Source organism: Oncorhynchus tshawytscha, linkage group LG27 (genome assembly GCF_018296145.1).
Source record: "Oncorhynchus tshawytscha isolate Ot180627B linkage group LG27, Otsh_v2.0, whole genome shotgun sequence".
Lineage (NCBI taxonomy): Eukaryota > Metazoa > Chordata > Actinopteri > Salmoniformes > Salmonidae > Oncorhynchus > Oncorhynchus tshawytscha.
In genome coordinates, this window is record NC_056455.1 from 12,943,512 (window position 1) to 12,962,070 (window position 18,559).

Here is an 18,559-nt window from a genome sequence, read left to right on the forward strand (position 1 = left end):
TTATATTAATAATAATAATAATATATTTAATTTGAAAAGAATTGACTCTCATATCATATGAAAAGAAAACCAAGTAGTGAGCTAATAACGGACTTATTATGCTGTCTAATTTCTCAGGGCAAGCCCTGTCCATGACCACTGCACTGCGTGAGGTTACCAGCCCTTCTCCATTGAAAAACGACAGCTGATCCCTCAATGGACATTTTATCCCCCCCAACGGACAATTACCCTGCCCACACCCAATGAACATTTATATTTACCATTGTCATGTTGTAAACATGTATACATAATAATAATAATAATATTTTTTTATTGTTTCATTCACACCTGCACTGCTGGAGTTCGGAGCTTAAGAATTTCACTGTACACTGCAACTACATCTGTGCATGTGACAAAAAAAAGATAATATAAAACATCCACCTCATGCAGCAACAAGTGTCTACTGACCGACCTTCAAGCCCTTTCAACTGGGGTGAACATTCCTGCCTCTCCTATGACAGTCCGTCTCTGTCTGTCCCTTCAGGCCATTTCTCACAGAATTACAATAAGTTCGAATTAGTTCAAAACTGGTGTTTCTTTCCGTTCCGTCCCGCTGCCCCGGCCACGCAGTAGGGCACTATGCCCACAGTGGCCAGGGGCACAGTGGCACTCTTACAGAAGGACAGCAGGTAGAACAGAGCCCTGGAGTGGGCTGGTGGCCTGAATGAGTCCAGTAGGTGGAGCAGCAGCAGTGTGGCGCCCACACATGCCAGCCTGTAGGTGGCGCCACCGCCAACTCTCCGGGCCTCGGCGTATTGGGGCGAGTGCAAGCCCAAGCCCAGGCCTAACAGAGTGCCGGTGTTGCGCAGGAGGCTGGCGAAGGGTGTAGTGTCTATGTGGACCCATTGGGGCCGCTGGCACCAGCGCTGGGCCTTGTCCAGGGTCCAGAGCAGGTCCACCCCCAGGCCCCTGAGGACCAGGTAAAGGCCCACAGCGAAGGAGAGCAGGGAGAGGCTGGTGTAGACGTAGCGCCTCAGGCTAGCCCTGTAGATCCACTGGACCCGGTCAAAGGTCTCCGCCACTAGGATGCCTAGGAAAACAGACAGGCTTGTCAAAGAGAAGTTCTTTCCCAGCTTTCACTTGCATGTTCTCAATTGGGAAAACACCTAACAAAGGCGCCAGGGACCTACTACCATACCTCGTTCAAAGACACCTAAATCTTTTGTCTTGCACATTCACCCTCTGAATGGCACACATACACAACAGGGTAGGGTGTAGGGTTTGATTTAGAATTCGGTATAAGAGTTGGCGCTCTCCACTGACCTGTGACGACCCCAGCGACAACCTGGTGAGGGAAGTGGGCAGCAATGAAAACCCTGGAGAGGCAGACACACACCTGCACACACCAGAAGACAGCCCACAGGGTCCCGCGGACACACCTGACACACACACACACGGGGAAAGACACACAGTCACCTAGAGTTGGATCATTCAATCTAGATAATTGTGTCTAGCGGATAAACTCTGATAAACAACATAAACAACAGAATTGGTCCTCTTACCAGTTCTTGATGTGACCCCCGTGTTCCTTGAGGAGGATGGCGAGGAGTGATGAGATCATAGCGTAGTAAACCCCTGCAGCACTCATGGCATGACCCGACGGACTTCCTGTGAGAGGAGAACTGCTGTCAAGTACAGTTTTGCTTGAAAGAAAAATTGCAAACTGAATGGAATCAAACTGCACTCTATACTCCTCTGTAAACTGGTCATCTCTGTATACCTGTCACAAGACCCACTGGTTGATGCTTATTTATAAAAACCCTCTTAGGTCTCACTCCCCCCTATCTGAGATATCTACTGCAGCCCTCATCCTCAACATACAACACCCGTTCTGCCAGTCACGTTCTGTTAAAGTTCCCTAAAGCTCGTCTTTTCAGTTCGCTGCAGCTAGCGACTGGAACGAGCTGCAACAAAAACTAAAACTGGACAGTTTTATCTCAATCTTTTCATTCAAAGACTCAATCATGGACGCTCTTACTGACAGTTGTAGCTGCTTTGCTTGATGTATTGTTGTCTCTACATTCTTGTCCTTTGTGCTGTTGTCTGTGCCCAATAATGTTTGTACCCTGTTTTGTGCTGCTACCATGTTCTGCTGCTGCCATGTTGTGTTGCTACCATGCTGTGTTGTCATGTGTTGCTTCCATGCTATGTTGTTGTCTTAGGTCTCTCTGTATGTAGTGTTGTGTTGTCTCTCTTGTCGTGATGTGTGTTTTGTCCTATATTTTTATTTTATTTATTTGTATTTTTAATCCCAGCCCCCGTCCCCCCAGGAGGCCTTTTGCCTTTTGGTTGGCCGTCGTTGTAAATAAGAATTTGTTCTTAACTGACTTGCCTAGTTAAATAAAGATTTTTTTTAAATAAAAAAATAATAATGGAATTTAATTCATTTGAGTTGAAAATACTGCATGGATTCTCCAGAAGGGAAAGTGGTTTTGCCACCAGCAGCAGACAAACAGGCACTCACCTGGACTAGTCTCACAGGTCATAGGGAACTGCTCAATTTGTGGCGCTGATGAGTTGGCATAGTAAGGAGTCTCTTGTACCCACCAATAGGGACGCTCGCCAAACAGGATCCTGTGTAGACATGAGAGAGTAATATATCATGTATCACATATTGAATCCTCCTCTGTCTGGCAACATACGAAATGGAGGGATCATCTGTTGGATCGTTCTCATAGCATTGTTAAAACATTCGGAACCTGCAGTATTTTCATCCTGGAAATATACATATTATATTGTTATTCTTTATCTTAGTATCTGAGTACTGTGATTAGTATTAGTATTAGCAGTCACCTACCATTTGAAGATAAGGTTGAGCCAGTCTCCCACCACAGCCACCCAGACCAGCTTGACCCCCACTGATTCCCGCAGGTGGAAACACACAGGGAAGAAGACAAAGAAGGTGTTCCGCAGGTCAGCTGCCATGGAAACAAACAGGAACCAGCTCTGAGTGTCCCTGTAGTGAGTCTGGAGGTATCGTGTGGTGCTAACCCCATAGGCGTGGACGGTGTCCATGGCTGCTCTCTAGTTCACTGTACCTGACAGTCACACTAACGTTAAGAACAGTCTTCGACCACTGATCTATAGCTGCTGCTGTGTCTGATATCTTATGTCAGAAGAGCAGAGGTGTCTGCTGAGATGCCCGCTGGCAGTACCATAGTTCTGTGTGTATTGTCTGATAAAGTCAAGAGGTAGTGGTGTGAGGTCTCTGTGCAGCCCTTGTAGTGTGTGCTGCTTGTCTGTCCAGTGCACGCCTGTCACCACTGCCATCCCTTTTATACCCTGTGTGAACACCTGGTCACTCCACCACGCCTGATCTTTGAACTGGAGAGAGTGGGGAGGGAAAAGAACTGGACAAACATTACATCATGACCGACTGCACTGCAGCCAGCTGGCCAGTGCATCACCATGGGGACTACTTGTGGCCTTGTATTGCTGGACACCCCCCACACACACACACACACACACACACACACGCGCAAACACACACACCAGTGGCGGCTGGTGGGAGGAGCTATAGGAGGACAGGTTCATTGTTATGGCTGGAACGGAATCAATGGAACGGTATCAAACACATCAAACATATGGAAACCACATGCTTGACTCCGTTCCATTAATTCCATTCCAGCCATTACAATGAGCCAGTCCTGCTATTGTTCCTCCCACCAGCCTCCGCTGAAAGACATATGCATGCACACATACTCATCACCACTGTCACGTATCATGCATGTGCAGGGGCTGCTCCTCCAGTTATCGCTCCCTGCCCTGTTGAGAGCTCAGAGTGAGTAGGTGCCAGATGAAGTAAATGTGAGGTGTTCTTTTTCCCCCGCTGCATGATTGCCCTCTTATGGGGATAGTGGAGTTGAACAATAACAAGAGAATGGGTTCAATATAAGCGCCAATGAATCGCTGACGGATTTCTCCTTTCAAGAGTTCAATATCTCTCAATGTCTCATTGATCCATCATTCTTATTTCATTCAATGACTGCTTTAAACTACATGTACTCTCCAAGGGTTCCAAAAGGGTCCTTTGGCTGTCCCCATAGGAGAACCCTTTTTGGTTCCACGTGGAACACTTTTGAGTTCCATGTAGAACCCTCTGTGGAAAGGGTCCTACTTGGAACCCAAAATGGTTCTACCTGGAACCAAAACGATTCTACCTGGAACCAAAAAGGGTGCTCCTATGGGGACAGCCGAAGAACCCTTTTAGGTTCTAGATAGCTCCTTTTTTTCTAAGAGTGTATGGTTAACCATTTTAATAAGAAAGAGGACTTTTCCAGGACATACCACTTTGCATGTGTTGCTGAAGGCCAAAGGAGGAGGAGGGGAAAAAAAGAGGGCAATATAGAAAAACCCACACTGGACAGGCATGCCGAGCTAGTGATGGAAAAGAGTGTAGCCTCGTTTAGTGAGGGTAGGCATGGTGGGAAGAGGAGGGGAGGATGAGAGGGTCTGTGTTTACTTCTAGCTGAGTGTTCCCAGCCACCATCCTCCAACCAGCACAAGTTTCCAAGGTGATATGTTATCTGGCCGTGGCCGGCTGACAGACATTAGGCCTGTTCCTTGCCTGCTGCTGCTGCTGTTGTTTGCTCCACAAACCATAATCTTCCCCAGGGAGCTAAAAATAACACTAGCATGGTCCCACTGTGCAGCCCACCACACGTACACACACATCCTAGGGGGGAGACAAGTGAACGTGTGTGTGGGGTGGGGTGGGGTGGGGAGGGGGAAACCAGGTGAGAGATGCATGATCTAAGTGTGTTTTGTTGAACTCTTCCCTGATGGTATAATAGGATATATTTTTGCGATATTTATTCATGTAACATTTGTAAATCCATTACAAACCTATTGATATTTTCTAGCCAGCCAAGGGACTGCTACTGGTGTGAGATTGAAACTCAAGGAGGTCATTAACTGTGGTTGATCTCTGCTATGAAACATGTAATTGTGAATATGTTTACTCAGCCAAGAGCCTCTTGTTTATGTCTACACAAATACGTCTGTGATTAACAAGGCAATTGTCTTAATTGCGCCATGTTGATTACCAGAGTGCTATAACCAGGCTTAATAAACAGAGTTAAAACAGAGGTTAAACCGGGCACTCCATCACCAATAACACCCTTGCCATAGACCACATCACCAACATCACTGCCCTGCACCCCAAGGTACCATCTGTCCCAGTGGACTGTGCTGATAAACTAGAGAAAAACACACAGTTGTCCAAATATTGAATGTTCAGCCAATGGTTGTCTGCTTTGTATGGAGATCAGTCCTCTGAGCTGTGGCTGTTTGGGACTGTGAGTTATGACCAAACCAGGTCTATCAGTTAATGATTACAGACATCCCCAACACATTCATCACAAGTGTGAGGATGCATGATGCATTAGAGAGTAAACCTGTGCAGGTCACCATGCGTTCATTACATTGTCTAGTGTTGCTGTTGTTCACCACGTTATAAAAGGAGGATAACGGTCTACTGGAGTCTTTTAGCACAAGGGAATCACAAGGCTCAGACTTTTGCGGAAATAATGCATTGATCTCAATGGGAGATTTTTGGATTCCTCCCCGAGTTTCTGGACTCTGTCAGCATCCTCTTTCATCAGTTGGAGAGGCTTACCTTTGAGGAAGTTCCAAAGGGTAGTCAAATACTGGGGTCTCACACCATGCATATTCCTAGATTTCATTTCATTTATGGTTTATTTTAATAGGGACGGGTACAAGCACATTGAAATATTGAATTAACAATCATTTGATGTGCTGCATCAGATATATTAGTGTATTAAAATAGCATCACTGTGTTTACACAATACAATTTAGCCATAAAGTTGAGGTTTTGTTTATAAAGTCATCTGGTCTGTTCAGCATTTATGCATCTGTTATAGAAGTTGTTGTTGAAAGAGAAACAAGACTAATTAAGGACTACAGGATCAAAGGAAGTGTTGCACTATACGATCACGAACCTCAACTTGTAGGCAACTTTCCATCTATTGCCCTTGAGAATAGACAGATGAAGTTATAGTATGTGACACCCATGTTGCTCTCGATGTCTCGCCAGGCAGTCTGCCAAGAGAATCCAAACGATAAACAGTCCTGTTATGACAGTAAGGTTCTTTATAGAAACTTCCAACATACTTTCCCAAGTCAGTTGAGACTCTTCGCAGCATGCCCTGAACCAAGAGACCCTGACATTGAGTACTTTTTGCTCGATTTTCTTGTTGCCATAAAGAAAAACATTTCCCATGGTTGAAGTTACCTAATAGTTGTGCATGGGTCTTTCATTATGAAATGAAAATCAAGCTCAAGTCAACTCAGGTAAATAGCTAAAGATGTGTGGTTTTATCTGGCCAGCATTTGATCTAATGTTGTATAGAAATATGTTATCTTTCCATGTAGGCTATAGGCTATCCTGTGTATATTCCTCTATTCAAGTCTTCTTACTGCTTAGTCTAAGTCTAGTAATCTTGGTGCAGACTTTTCAACTCCAAGGGAGTGACTCTCAGAATGAAGGTGCCTCTGGAGAGACTGACAACCAGTATTTGGTCTACCTCTGAGATCAGTGTGTGGGGGGTTCTTACCAGTAACTGGAGCAGTCTACTGGTCATGACTCATGACCGTTATATGGTTAGTGGAGCAGGAAGGTCACAGGGCGAGGATGTTGGGGTGACCAGCACTAGGCAGCTGAGAGTTTGAATCCAGTGGAAAATGTCCCTGACATTAACACAGAGGCAGTTATCTCCTCTTTATTTAGGGGGAGGGGGGTGTGGTTGCTATGTCAGGAGTCAAGTTAGGAATTTGACAAATGAAGTTCCTTCGCTTTCCACTGAGTGCTTTTTTAAATTATTTTTTTTACAAATGTTTCTTGTTTTAACCAAGCCAGCCTGCAGGCATTAATTAGAATGGACGACAAACCAAAGTGTCCTTAGTGTCTGACTGAAATCATGCGAACCCATAGGAACGTTTTCTCTGACACCACTAACTCCAGTGTTGATTCAATGTATCCATTCCCCTCACATTCTAACACTTTAACATCTGGTCTGTAACTGAATGTCTACACAGTCTGAGTGGAATGTATTGAAAGTGGAAGGTTAAATTCAAACAGACGTTTTGCAACACAAGTGGGAGTAAACATGTGTGCGTGTGTGTGTGCGTGTGTGTGATGAGCAGCCTACACAGGTCTAAGAGGCACTTAGCACCGGAGCAGAAATCCATCACTCCAAAATGTGGACAAAGTTCAGCGTAAGAGGCCTGTTACCTGCATGGACATTCCTTCAAATATTTACGATGGCCAGCGAGAGGAGGTCATTTTCAGGTCACCTTTTGTAAGGATTGGAGGCTTCGCCAAGATATGTTACAAAATCTGTGGGTTATCCAATGGGGGAAATTACAGACTCGCAATGGCCTTAAAAAATGACAAAATCTTGTGCAACAAACCCCCCAGAAATGCATGTTTACAGGAAATAAATTGCAGTGCTGTTTACATTTGTTACCCTATTGTACTGTGAAAAAAAATTATAAGTTAATTCTTATCCAGGCTGTATCACAACCGGCCGTGATTGTCCCATAGGGTGGTGCACAGTTGGCCCAGCGTCATCTGGGTTTGGCCGGTGTAGGCCGTCATTGTAAATAAGAATTTGTTCTTAACTGACTTGCCTAGTTAAATAAAGGTTAAAAAAATGTTTTCAATGTATTAAAATGCATTACAACAAGAACTTGTGTTCCCATGAAGTGAGGAGGGGTGGGGAGTTCATTCACCCACTTTGATCTGGTCTCTGCAGACACCATGGGGAGTAGAAAGACTGTAAAACCAGGAAACAGCTGAGGTCCGGCCCATTTTAAACAATTATTTTTATTGGGAGAGACAACTAGACAGATTCATTCTTGTGTGTAAGGTAAAAACATAAACAAAACAATCAACGGAGAGTCCCAGCTTCCTCCTCATACAGAGAGTGGTCAGACCAAAGTGAATTGAAAAGCCTCAGTGCAGTGATAAAGTATTCAAATGAGCTGATATAAACCTATACTGTATTGAGTTGAATATATACAGTGGGTGTACCATTTAGAGGGTTAATGGGCAAGACAAAAGATGTAAGTGCTGTTGGACAGGGTATGATAGCAGGTGCCAGGCACACGGCAACGCCGCTGGGGTTTTCCACTCTTAAACAGTTTCCCGTGTGTATCAAGAATGGTCCACCACCCAAAGGACACCCAGCCAACTTGAAACAACTGTGGGAAGCATTGGAGTCAATTTGGGCCAGCATCCCTGTGGAACACTTTTGACAACTTGTAGAGTCCATGCCAAGTTAGAAATCCAATGCTGTTTCTTAATTATTACAAATGTTGTCTTGGGCAAGATTCACATTTATATAAGTGTTTTAGTGTTTAGTGCAGAGCACACTCAGGATTGGGACTGGGGACTTTTTTTTTCACTCTTCAAACTTTATGGTGCCTTCAAACCCATTGTAGGTGAAGGGTTCAACGACTGGGCTGCATGCGTCTTCAGCCAAGCAGGCCATCTTGTTATTTTCACAGTTTCCCTCTGACCCTGGACTGATGTACACCCCGTCTGGAGAGTGAATAGACGGGTCCTCATCAAAGTAGTTATGTGGTCTCAGGATCACTCCGCCTCCATTTCCAACGGTAACTGTGTTGGGGATGTCCTCAGCATGGGGAATGTGGAGGAAGCCGGTGGTTACCCAGGCAACCAGGTCCTAGACGAAAAAGCACTAATTCGGTGACTACCAAACCTTCCTTTATCAATGACCTGAAAATGTGCAAATCTCAAGAGAGGGGTAAAATATATGTAAGGACAACAGCACATAAGATCAAAAACATACCTGGTTCTCAATGTTCTCGTCATCCTCAATGTACTTGCTGAAGTCCACTGCTGGTGTCCACATGTTGTTCTGACTGTACAGGCTACTGCTGGTCTGCTCTGAGTCTTTGTGCTTAGTGATGGCCACTTTATACCTGTCAAATAAAATAACAAAAGTTGGTCAAACTGCTTTGCCTTTGGTCTACCTGTAACCTGTGTTTTAGGAAGTAGGACCTTCCTTAGGAGGAGAGGGGAGGGAGACTCACCTAGCCCAAGACATGGACTTCTCCTCTGGCTCCATCTCTGGAAGGCTGTCACCGGTGAAGCTGACCACCTGGAGGCGGTAGGAGCGCTGGTGGCCCCAGCGGTTGGTGCGGTTGCTGGCGATGTGAAGGTAGCGTGGCGTCTTGGTGTCGTAGCGGAGAGCAGCCTCCTTCTCAGTCTTTAGCTGGGCCTCCACAAGCTGAGGAACCATGGCATAGCGCTCCGGCATCCAGGGTAAAGACACATTCATAAACTTCATGTCCTTGGTCTGGAATACATTCTCAACCCCTGTGGTACAGAAACCCAATTCAAAATTTGAATTATTGGATCATGTTATAGACACAGACACGTCCAGCACCAATGTAACCAACTGGGGTTCAAACCAGGTCTTCAGTGGCCACAAGAATATTTAAAACATTTATAACTGTGCTTGACCTTTCATCGGTTCATACTCGGCCAAATGTATTGTTCACACTTACCCAACACGTCCAGGTCAACTTTGAAGTTGATGAAATGAGTGTGGATGTTCCCAATAGTATTTTCTGCCACCTGGTGTCCGTATTTCAGATTGCCGTCAACATTGAAAGATGACGATATGTATCCAGTGGCATGCACTTTGGCCTCAACAGAGCCGCTCTGATAAAAAATGAAGTCCCACAAGTAGTCATAGTTACCTATGGCCGTAATGGTCCTTAAAACTAAGGCACTGTTAACCATGCCTCCATAACTATTGCTGAAAAAGTCAGAGAAGTGTCTTCTGAGAGGACGGCCTGTATTGTGCTCAAAAAGGCAAATTGAATTCCTGAATCTCTGAGATGCACTGACGTCAATGTATCGGAAAGTGTCGATGTAGGTTGCCGCGTACGGACAATCCACGCCTCGAACGAGCTCGTGCGCAAAGCGACCTATTCCGACACTAGAGTCCAAAAACTTAGTCAGAATCATGCCGGGTGTGATGGAACCATAAACTGACATTGCCTCTTGAACACTAACCTCATAAGCTATCCTCTCCCCCTTGAAACGAACGTCAAAAACTCTCATACCGGTGAGGGAACTCAGACCAAACGCAAAACTCCATTCGAGATACATAACATGATTATTCTTGACACTGAAGCGTTTACCTTGCGCGTAAAACTGCTGAGGGCTTACACCGGTGGGTTTACTTTTAAGTTTGAGTGATGCATAGTTCTGGACAGGTTTATACACAATTTTAGTCACTTTTCCATCATCATATTGTTTTAGAAGATCCTCCACACTGTCGAAGTACTGTCCGTTATAAAGTAATCTCTTCACACTCCAAAGAGACGCGTTGGTGCTTTCGTGGTTGATTAAAACTTCCAAACCTACAGGGTGGATGTACATCCCACTCAAATCACGAAAGAAAGAAATCCATGTCTGTCTCTCTCCCGATTTGACACCCCGAGGCATGCCTTCGAAATAATTCAGGGTTTTCTCTTTACTGACATCAAAACTTTCTTTCACAATTTTACCAAGTTTTGTAAATACCTCTTCATTAATAAACTTGGAAATAAGTGCATATTCACCAATGGTGACCGTACGCGCATTGATGGGCAACTCTTCTTTATACCTCTCAACGGTGACATCGCGGTGGTAAATCGGGTTGGGGAGAGGTCCCACCACATATTCTTTAATGTGCCCAAGGGTGCCATAGAAAACCACCGCAGTCGCCTCTCTCACCGGCTTGGGCTTATTGTTATCTAGGTAGCCAAGCGCATCTGCTTTCCTTGGCAACAAAACATCAATTAAGAAGAGGAAATTCCCTGAAGGCTTTGTAAGCGCATTGACAGAAATATCCAAGTCTTTCTGATTACTCATATAGTCGCGGACTTGGAGATATTCCTCGGCGGACAGGTCAGCAAACACCGCGCTGCGTTCATTGTGTTTTCCCTTGAAAACATGATGCGGCTTCGAGGAGCATTTGGGCAGCCTACCTGAGTAAAGACATACAATGACAATATTCGCTATTACTGAGATCAGGCCAAAGAGTATCAATATCCATTTAACGAATGAAGTCATTCTCAAAACCACCATCTAAACACCATGGGGTGTTCTGGATAGAGGAGGCGATTGCGAGGAGCATAAAATAAGATTAGGCGCGCAAGTGAATTTGGGACGAGCCACACCGGTCCGTCCCTCGTCCCACCCCCATGCAGCACCCTCAAGCAATGCAAAGTTCTCCCATACTTTGAATAAAGTTATGCAAATTGCCGGGATTTAAATCCAATAGTTTTTGGATAAAGGCCAACATTCCTCCTGCGTAAAGTGTATTTTACGCAATTACTGTGGAAAGGGTTGCACGTTCCTGTCAAATAAATACTCGTTCAAGGGACTTGGTTATGTTGATATATTTTTTAAATATATTTTTATTTGTACATGTAAAATGTGGTTTGCAAGAGCAACTTCTTCTTGAAGTTGAAATACACTATAATGGTTATTTTAGTTTGGAAGCCTCTATAAACCAGGCATCACGCGCAGACAAAACTATTGATGGTGTTGCTTTTGTTGATTTTCACTAGACTGGGACTCACTGCACTGTCGAAGTGAAAAAACGCCGTCTTGATTCGTCTATTGTCGCCCGCAGTGTTTCCTGGACCCTGGTGGGAATAGTTTTCCGTTTCAGAACGCAGCCAACATTCTCTTCCCAACATTTGATGTAAGTGGAAAGCCACAAGTCTTGGCAGCCTTTCTGAAAGTCCTTAGTTTGAAGTAAGTTTATAGTGTATAGCGCTCCTCACTTTTCTTTCTGAGGCAAGCCGTAAAAGGAGCTCTCATTCTAACCAACAAACACAGCTATAACTCTTAGTTGCTACATCCATTTTTGGATATAGGCTATACATGAATGATATAGCGTATACCCATTGATTCATGAGGTAGTTCAACTGTCGTAGACTTACCCCATCAGAACCCAAAATATAAGCTTGTTTTACACCAATGTTTGTAAACAATGTAGGCCTAAATGTAAATGAACAATGTATACCCTCAAAACTTGGCTAGCAGAGACAATGTTGTATTAGCAACTGATAATTATGAGCTTATAAAGCAGCACAGGGACTTCACCCTGTGCTGCTTTAACCATAGTAGGGGAGAAAAAGGGCAAACACCATCTTGAGAACTGAGTGTGTTACTTGCAAATTACTGTAAGTGTATACTCCAGGTTGCAATCCTTATTAAACAAACTAACCTCTGAACAAATACGTTTCCTGTGGTCTCTTGTATGAACATTAGGCCAGAAATCCCTCACAACTGTTTGCATCTGAGTGATTGAAGCAGGGTGAACAGGGCATGGCTGGGGTCCCTGATGATCATCTTGGACTTCCTGCGACACCTGGTGTTGTAGGTGTCCTGTAGGGCAGGCGGTGTGCACCCAATGGTGAATTTGACTGCACGTATCACCCTCTGAAGCGCCTTACGGTCCGTGGCGGTGGAGTTGCTGTAAGTGATGCAGCCCAACAGTATGCTCTCGATGATGCACCTGTAGAACACTGTGGAGGGCCCTTCGGTACAGGCCGAATTTCTTCTACATCCTGAGGTTGAAGAGTCACTGTCGTGGCTTCTTCACGTGTCCGTGTGGTTAGACCATTTCAGGTTCTCTGAGATGTGTACACCAAGGAATTTTAAGTTATTGACTGTCTCCACGGCGACCCCGTTGATGAGAATGAGGGCGTGTCCAGCCTGATTCCTCCTGAAGTCCACAATCAGCTCCTTTGTTTTTCTAACATTGAGGGAGAGGTTGTTTCCCTGGCACCACACCGTCAGAGAGCCTTCCTCCTACCTGTAAACTGTCTTGTCGATGTTGGTAATCAGGCCTATTACTGTCGTGTTGTCAGCAAACTTGATGATGAAGTTGGAACTGTGTGAGGCCACACAGTCGTGTGTATACAGGGAATACAGAAGGGGACTGAGGACGCACCCTTGTGGGGCCCCTGTGTTGAGAATCAGTGTCGACGAGGTAATGTTGCCTACCTTCACCACCTGGGGGTGTCCCTTCAAGAGGCCAAGGACCCAGTTGCATAAGGAGAAGTTCAGACCCTATGATATTGAAGAACAAGCTGTAGTCGATGAACAGCATCCTCACATATGCATTCCTTTTGTCCAGGTGGCTAAGGGCAGTGTGCAGTGCAATGGCGATTGCGTCGTCGGTGGATCTGTCAGGGCGGTAGGCGAATTGGAGAGAGTCGAGTGTGTCAGGGAGGGAGGTGATATGGTCTTTGACTAGTATCTTTAAGTACTTCATGATAACAGAAGTGAGTGCTACTGGTCGGTAGTCATTCAGTTCAGTTACTTTCCCTTTCTTGGGCACAGGGATGATAGTGGACATCTTGAAGGTGTGTATAGCAGCCTGACCGATATGACCTAGTCAGAGAAAATGTCAGAGAAGACAACAGCCAGCTGGTCTGCACATGCTCTGAGGGCAGGGCAAGCAATGCCGTCTGAGCCGGCAGCCTTGTGAGGGTTAACACATTTGAATGATTTACATATGTCCTGGGTGTGTAGCCCACGTTGTCATCGGGGGCTCTCCTCGGCAGCTTAGGGTCATTGTGCTCGAATCATGAGAAAAAAGTGTTTAGCTCATCCGGTAGTGGGGCGTTGGTGACCGCGATATGGATGGCTTTCTTTTTTTATGCTTCAATTAAGGAATCTAGCTTTAATTTCAGGATTGACTGGTATATTTGGATACATTTTATTCCCCATATTCTATTGATCCAATATAGCAACACAATTCATAATTACAAAAAAAAGAAATGTTTTGCTTAGGGCCCCCAAAACGCTAGGCTGCATGTGTGGTTATCGATGTGGGTATGGAGACCTGATTGATCACCCGTGGCTGACAGGTGTATAAAATCAAGCACAGAGCCATTCAATCTCCATAGACAAACACTGGCAGTAGAATGGCCTTGCTGAAGAGCTCAGTGACTTTCAACATTCCGCCATCATAGGATGCCACCTTTCCAACAAGTCAGTTTGTCAGATTTTTGCCCCAGTCAACTGTAAGTGCCGTTATTGTGAAGTGGAAACGTCTAGGAGCAACAAAAGCTCAGGTGCAAAGTGGTAGGCCACACAAGCTGACAGAACAGGACTGCCGAGTGCTGAAGTGCATAGCGCATAAATGTTTTGTCCTTGGTTGCAACGCTCTCTACCAAGTTCCAAACTGGCTCTGGAAGCAACGTCAGCACAAGACCTGTTCGTCGGGAGCGTCATGAAATTAGTTTCCATGGTCGTGCAGCCACACCAAGATTATGATCACCATGCGCAATGCCAAGCATTGGCTGGTGTGGCGTAAAGCTTGCCACCATTGGACTCTGGAGCAGTGGAAACGCGTTCTCTGGAGTGATGAATCACGCTTCACCATCTGGCAGTCTGACAGATGAATCCAGGTTTGAGGGATGCCAGGAGAATGCTACGTGCCGAATGCATAGTGCCGACTGTAAAGTTTGGTGGATGAGGAATAATATAACAATTACATTTACTTTCGATTATATTTAAAACCAAATACTTTTAGACTTTCTCTCAAGTAATATTTTACTGGGTGACTTTCACTTTTCCTTGAGTAATTTTCTATTAAGGTACAGTATCTTTACTTTTCCACCACGGTCTTTAATGTACCCGAGGGTGTCATGGAAAACCTCCCTCCTCGGGTCTCTCACCGGCTTGGGTCCTTTGTCATCCAGGTAGAGCAGTGTATCCACTTTATTTGGCAGCGAAAGGTTGATTAAAGTAATCATCAAAAGGCATAGTTTGTGAGTAGTACGAAATGTTTATGTCTGGAGTTGTGCCCATGTAGTCGCGTACTTGACGATATTCCTCAGCTGATAGGTCAGCAAAAACAACGCTGCGCTCCTTGTGTTCACCCGTTATAGGGTGGAGAGGTTGAGCAAGGAATTGTTGCCCTGCTGTCACATCTCTCGTATTAAGCCATATTAGAACAATGTTCCCCATTACTGAGGCAATGCCAATGACTATCAATATCCATTTGACTAACGAATACATTCCTTGAGCGACCATTTTGCAGGGGAGGTCTGAAGAAAGCGGTAAAGGAACGGTTGCCAGTTGTATATATTGTGAGAGGTGCATATCTTATCGGAGATGACCAGCCCACACCAACCATTCCCTTTAAGAGTTCATTAACAACATTCACATCACAGGGTTGCATTTGCAGCTGGATGGGATCTTTTGGAACATTGTTCAGGTCAGGATCAGATGTAACCCCTGACAAGACTTACCTTTAAGAACCAACTGTATCATTTTTAAAAGAGTACAATAAACCTTAGCAGGCACTAATGCTACTCTAAACAACCACTGTTCTGTATACAGTAAAGTCATGTGCTGAAGACTCACCATCTCTCTAAACTCTATATATGAACATTTCATATCAAATCAAATGTATTTATATAGCCCTTCGTACATCAGCTGATATCTCAAAGTGCTGTACAGAAACCCAGCCTAAAACCCCAAACAGCAAGCAATGCAGGTGTAGAAGCACGGTGGCTAGGAAAAACTCCCTAGAAAGGCCAAAACCTAGGAAGAAACCTAGAGAGGAACCAGGCTATGTGGGGTTGCCAGTCCTCTTCTGGCTGTGCCGGGTGGAGATTATAACAGAACATGGCCAAGATGTTCAAGTGTTCATAAATGACCAGCATGGTCGTATAATAATAAGGCAGAACAGTTGAAACTGGAGCAGCATCACAGTCAGATGGACTGGGGACAGCAAGGAGTCATCATGCCAGGTAGTCCTGGGGCATGGTCCTAGGGCTCAGGTCCTCCGAGAGAGAGAAAGAAAGAGAGAATTAGACAGCATATGTGGGGTGGCCAGTCCTCTTCTGGCTGTGCCGGGTGGAGATTTTAACAGAACATGGCCAAGATGTTCAAATGTTCATAAATGACCAGCATGGTCGAATAATAATAAGGCAGAACAGTTGAAACTGGAGCAGCAGCACGGCCAGGTGGACTGGGGACAGCAAGGAGTCATCATGTCAGGTAGTCCTGGGGCATGGTCCTAGGGCTCAGGTCCTCCAAGAGAGAGAAAGAAAGAGAGGAGGAGAGAATTAGAGAACGCACACTTAGATTCACACAGGACACCGAATAGGACAGGAGAAGTACTCCAGATATAACAAACTGACCCTAGCCCCCCGACACAAACTACTGCAGCATAAATACTGGAGGCTGAGACAGGAGGGGTCAGGAGACACTGTGGCCCCATCCGAGGACACCCCCAGACAGGAAGGATATAACCCCACCCACTTTGCCAAAGCACAGCCCCCACACCACTGGAGGGATATCTTCAACCACCAACTTACCATCCTGAGACAAGGCTGAGTATAGCCCACAAAGATCTCCGCCATGGCACAACCCAAGGGGGGCGCCAACCCAGACAGGATGACCACATCAGTGAATCAACCCACTCAGGTGACGCACCCCTTCCAGGGACAGCATGAGAGAGCCCCAGTAAGCCAGTGACTCAGCCCCTGTAATAGGGTTAGAGGCAGAGAATCCCAGTGGAAAGAGGAATCACACCTGTGAGCAGGGTTGGGGAGTTCTCAAAAAAACTGATTACAAAAAAGATAATTTTCCAAGCAAAAATATTTAAAAAAGATTAGATACTTAAAAAAAGAGATGATTATTTAAAATCTAATTTTATTTGTAACATACAGGTGTTTAGCAGATATTGCGGGTGTAGCTGTGACTAAGATACCGTAGAATAGTATAGAGTACAGTTTACACATATGAGGAGTAAAAGTAGCCAGTGATTCCTAACCTATGTCTATAGGCAGCATCCACTGGTGTGCTGGAGATTGCTGTTTAACAGTCAGTGGTGTAGTATAGAATACAATACAGTATATACATATGAAATGGGTGATGCAATATGCAAACACAATTTAAAAGTGACTAAGATACGGTATAATATTGTGGAGTGCAGTTTATACATCACAGGTGAGTAATGCTAGATAAGGGACATTATTGAAGTGGCCAGTGATTCCTAATCTATGTCTATAGGCAGCCACCTCTGATGTGCTAGTGATGTCTGTTTAGCAGTCTGATGGCCTTGAGATAGAAGCTGTTTTTCAGTCTCGGTGCCAGCTTTGATGCACCTGTACTGACCTCACCTTCTGGATGATAACGGGGTGAACAGGCAGTGGCTTGGGTGGTTGGTGTCCTTGATTATCTTTTTGGCCTTCCTATGGCATCGGGTGCTGTAGGTTTTCAGGAGGGTGGGAAGTTCACCCTGTGGTCTGCGTTGCGCAGACCACACCACCCTCTGGAGAGCTTTGTGGTTGTGGGCAGTGCAGTTGCTGTACCAGGCGGTGATACAGCCCGACAGGATGCTCTCAATTGTGTATCTATAAAAGTTTGTGAGGGTTTTGTGTTAAGCCAAATTTCATTAGCCTCCTGAGGTTGAAGAGGCGCTGTTGTTGCGCCTTCACCACACTGTCTGTGTGGGTGGACAATTTCCGTTTATCAGTGATGTGTACACCGATACTCAAGTTTAAATTTGTTCCACCTGAGTGAGTCTAACTAAAAGTCAGAGACCACTATGACACACCAAATCTGTTTGATGGGTCCTTTTAGTCTTCTTCTGTTGCCTCTTAAGGGGAAAGTAATCCAAAAGAAATTGAAATTAAAACATAATACGTTACGGAGTTTGGGTAATCCCAAAATTACATTACTTAGAAAGTGCAGGTTACATTTAGAAAGTAATCTACACAACCTTGCCCATGACCAACCAGCAGCCAATTCTAGATTATTTCCCATTATTTAGCCTGTTATACATGACCTCTTGGGTGCACTTCCCTATCTCTATACCACCACTACTCGAGTGCATAGTGTAGTGCCCCCAAACTCAACTCTGGACCTCAAAGCCAATGCTTTTTTATTTTGTTCCCCTCTAATCAGGGACTGATTTAGACCTGGGTGCAATTAATGATCAAGTAGAACAAACCAGCAGGCTCCAGAATACTGATTAAAGTTCCCCTATATCCATCAAGTTTTTATGCGAGTAAAGGCCTGCCGCATAAAAATACATCACGACAAGTGTGATAGAAACAGGATGTGTCCTTACAATTCTGTAAATGCTTACAATTTGTTTGCTCGACATGGTAGGATCTGTGTGTCGGTAAAATGAATTGTGCGTCGAATTGTGGTGAAATTTCTTACGCAATTTGATAATCATCATGTTGAGGTAAATTTGCAGTCACACATTGCTATGATGTGTGGTCATCCCACTGCAACTTGGTAAAGCATGCAGTTGTCTACACTACAGGGTGCTGAAAGCGCGCTTGATGCTCCTTTCCAATAAAAATCAAGGGTCTTAATTTGTATGCTAGTGACATGAACAGTGCTTAGCTGCCAATTACCAAATACAAGTTATCTTGCTCTTATCCATCATATAACCTAACCTGTGTACACCATCAACAAACTTGTCTAGAG

General features: G+C 44.9%; 2 protein-coding genes across 2 annotated transcripts; both read right to left on the reverse strand.

Moving 5' to 3' along the window:
• Positions 1–3,301, reverse strand: LOC112258789 (glucose-6-phosphatase catalytic subunit 1). The gene is made up of 5 exons (XM_024433373.2): positions 2,837–3,301; positions 2,504–2,613; positions 1,542–1,647; positions 1,303–1,418; positions 1–1,069 (listed from the first exon to the last, which is right to left on the reverse strand). Exons 1-5 carry the CDS (start codon positions 3,052–3,054, stop codon positions 561–563), a joined length of 1,059 nt encoding a protein of 352 aa, XP_024289141.2. The 5' UTR covers positions 3,055–3,301; the 3' UTR covers positions 1–560.
• Positions 3,302–7,866: 4,565 nt separating this feature from the next.
• LOC112235204 (membrane primary amine oxidase-like) lies at positions 7,867–11,209 on the reverse strand. The gene is made up of 4 exons (XM_042307047.1): positions 9,595–11,209; positions 9,118–9,403; positions 8,874–9,006; positions 7,867–8,747 (listed from the first exon to the last, which is right to left on the reverse strand). The coding sequence occupies exons 1-4, from the start codon at positions 11,165–11,167 to the stop codon at positions 8,463–8,465; spliced, it is 2,277 nt and encodes a 758-aa protein (XP_042162981.1). The 5' UTR covers positions 11,168–11,209; the 3' UTR covers positions 7,867–8,462.
• Positions 11,210–18,559: the final 7,350 nt, after the last annotated feature.

Excerpts from the sequence above, each read along its gene's own strand:
- LOC112258789 (XM_024433373.2), bottom strand. The coding sequence starts at position 3,054 with ATGGACACCGTCCACGCCTATGGGGTTAGCACCACACGATACCTCCAG. Across the intron at positions 2,614-2,836 it reads CTCAACCTTATCTTCAAATG|GATCCTGTTTGGCGAGCGTC; the intron begins GTAGGTGACTGC and ends ATGTCTACACAG. Across the intron at positions 1,419-1,541 it reads GGGGGTCACATCAAGAACTG|GTGTGTCCGCGGGACCCTGT; the intron begins GTAAGAGGACCA and ends TGTGTGTGTCAG.
- LOC112235204 (XM_042307047.1), bottom strand. The coding sequence starts at position 11,167 with ATGGTGGTTTTGAGAATGACTTCATTCGTTAAATGGATATTGATACTC. Across the intron at positions 9,404-9,594 it reads AGTTGACCTGGACGTGTTGG|GGGTTGAGAATGTATTCCAG; the intron begins GTAAGTGTGAAC and ends TCTGTACCACAG. Across the intron at positions 9,007-9,117 it reads AAGTCCATGTCTTGGGCTAG|GTATAAAGTGGCCATCACTA; the intron begins GTGAGTCTCCCT and ends TTTATTTGACAG.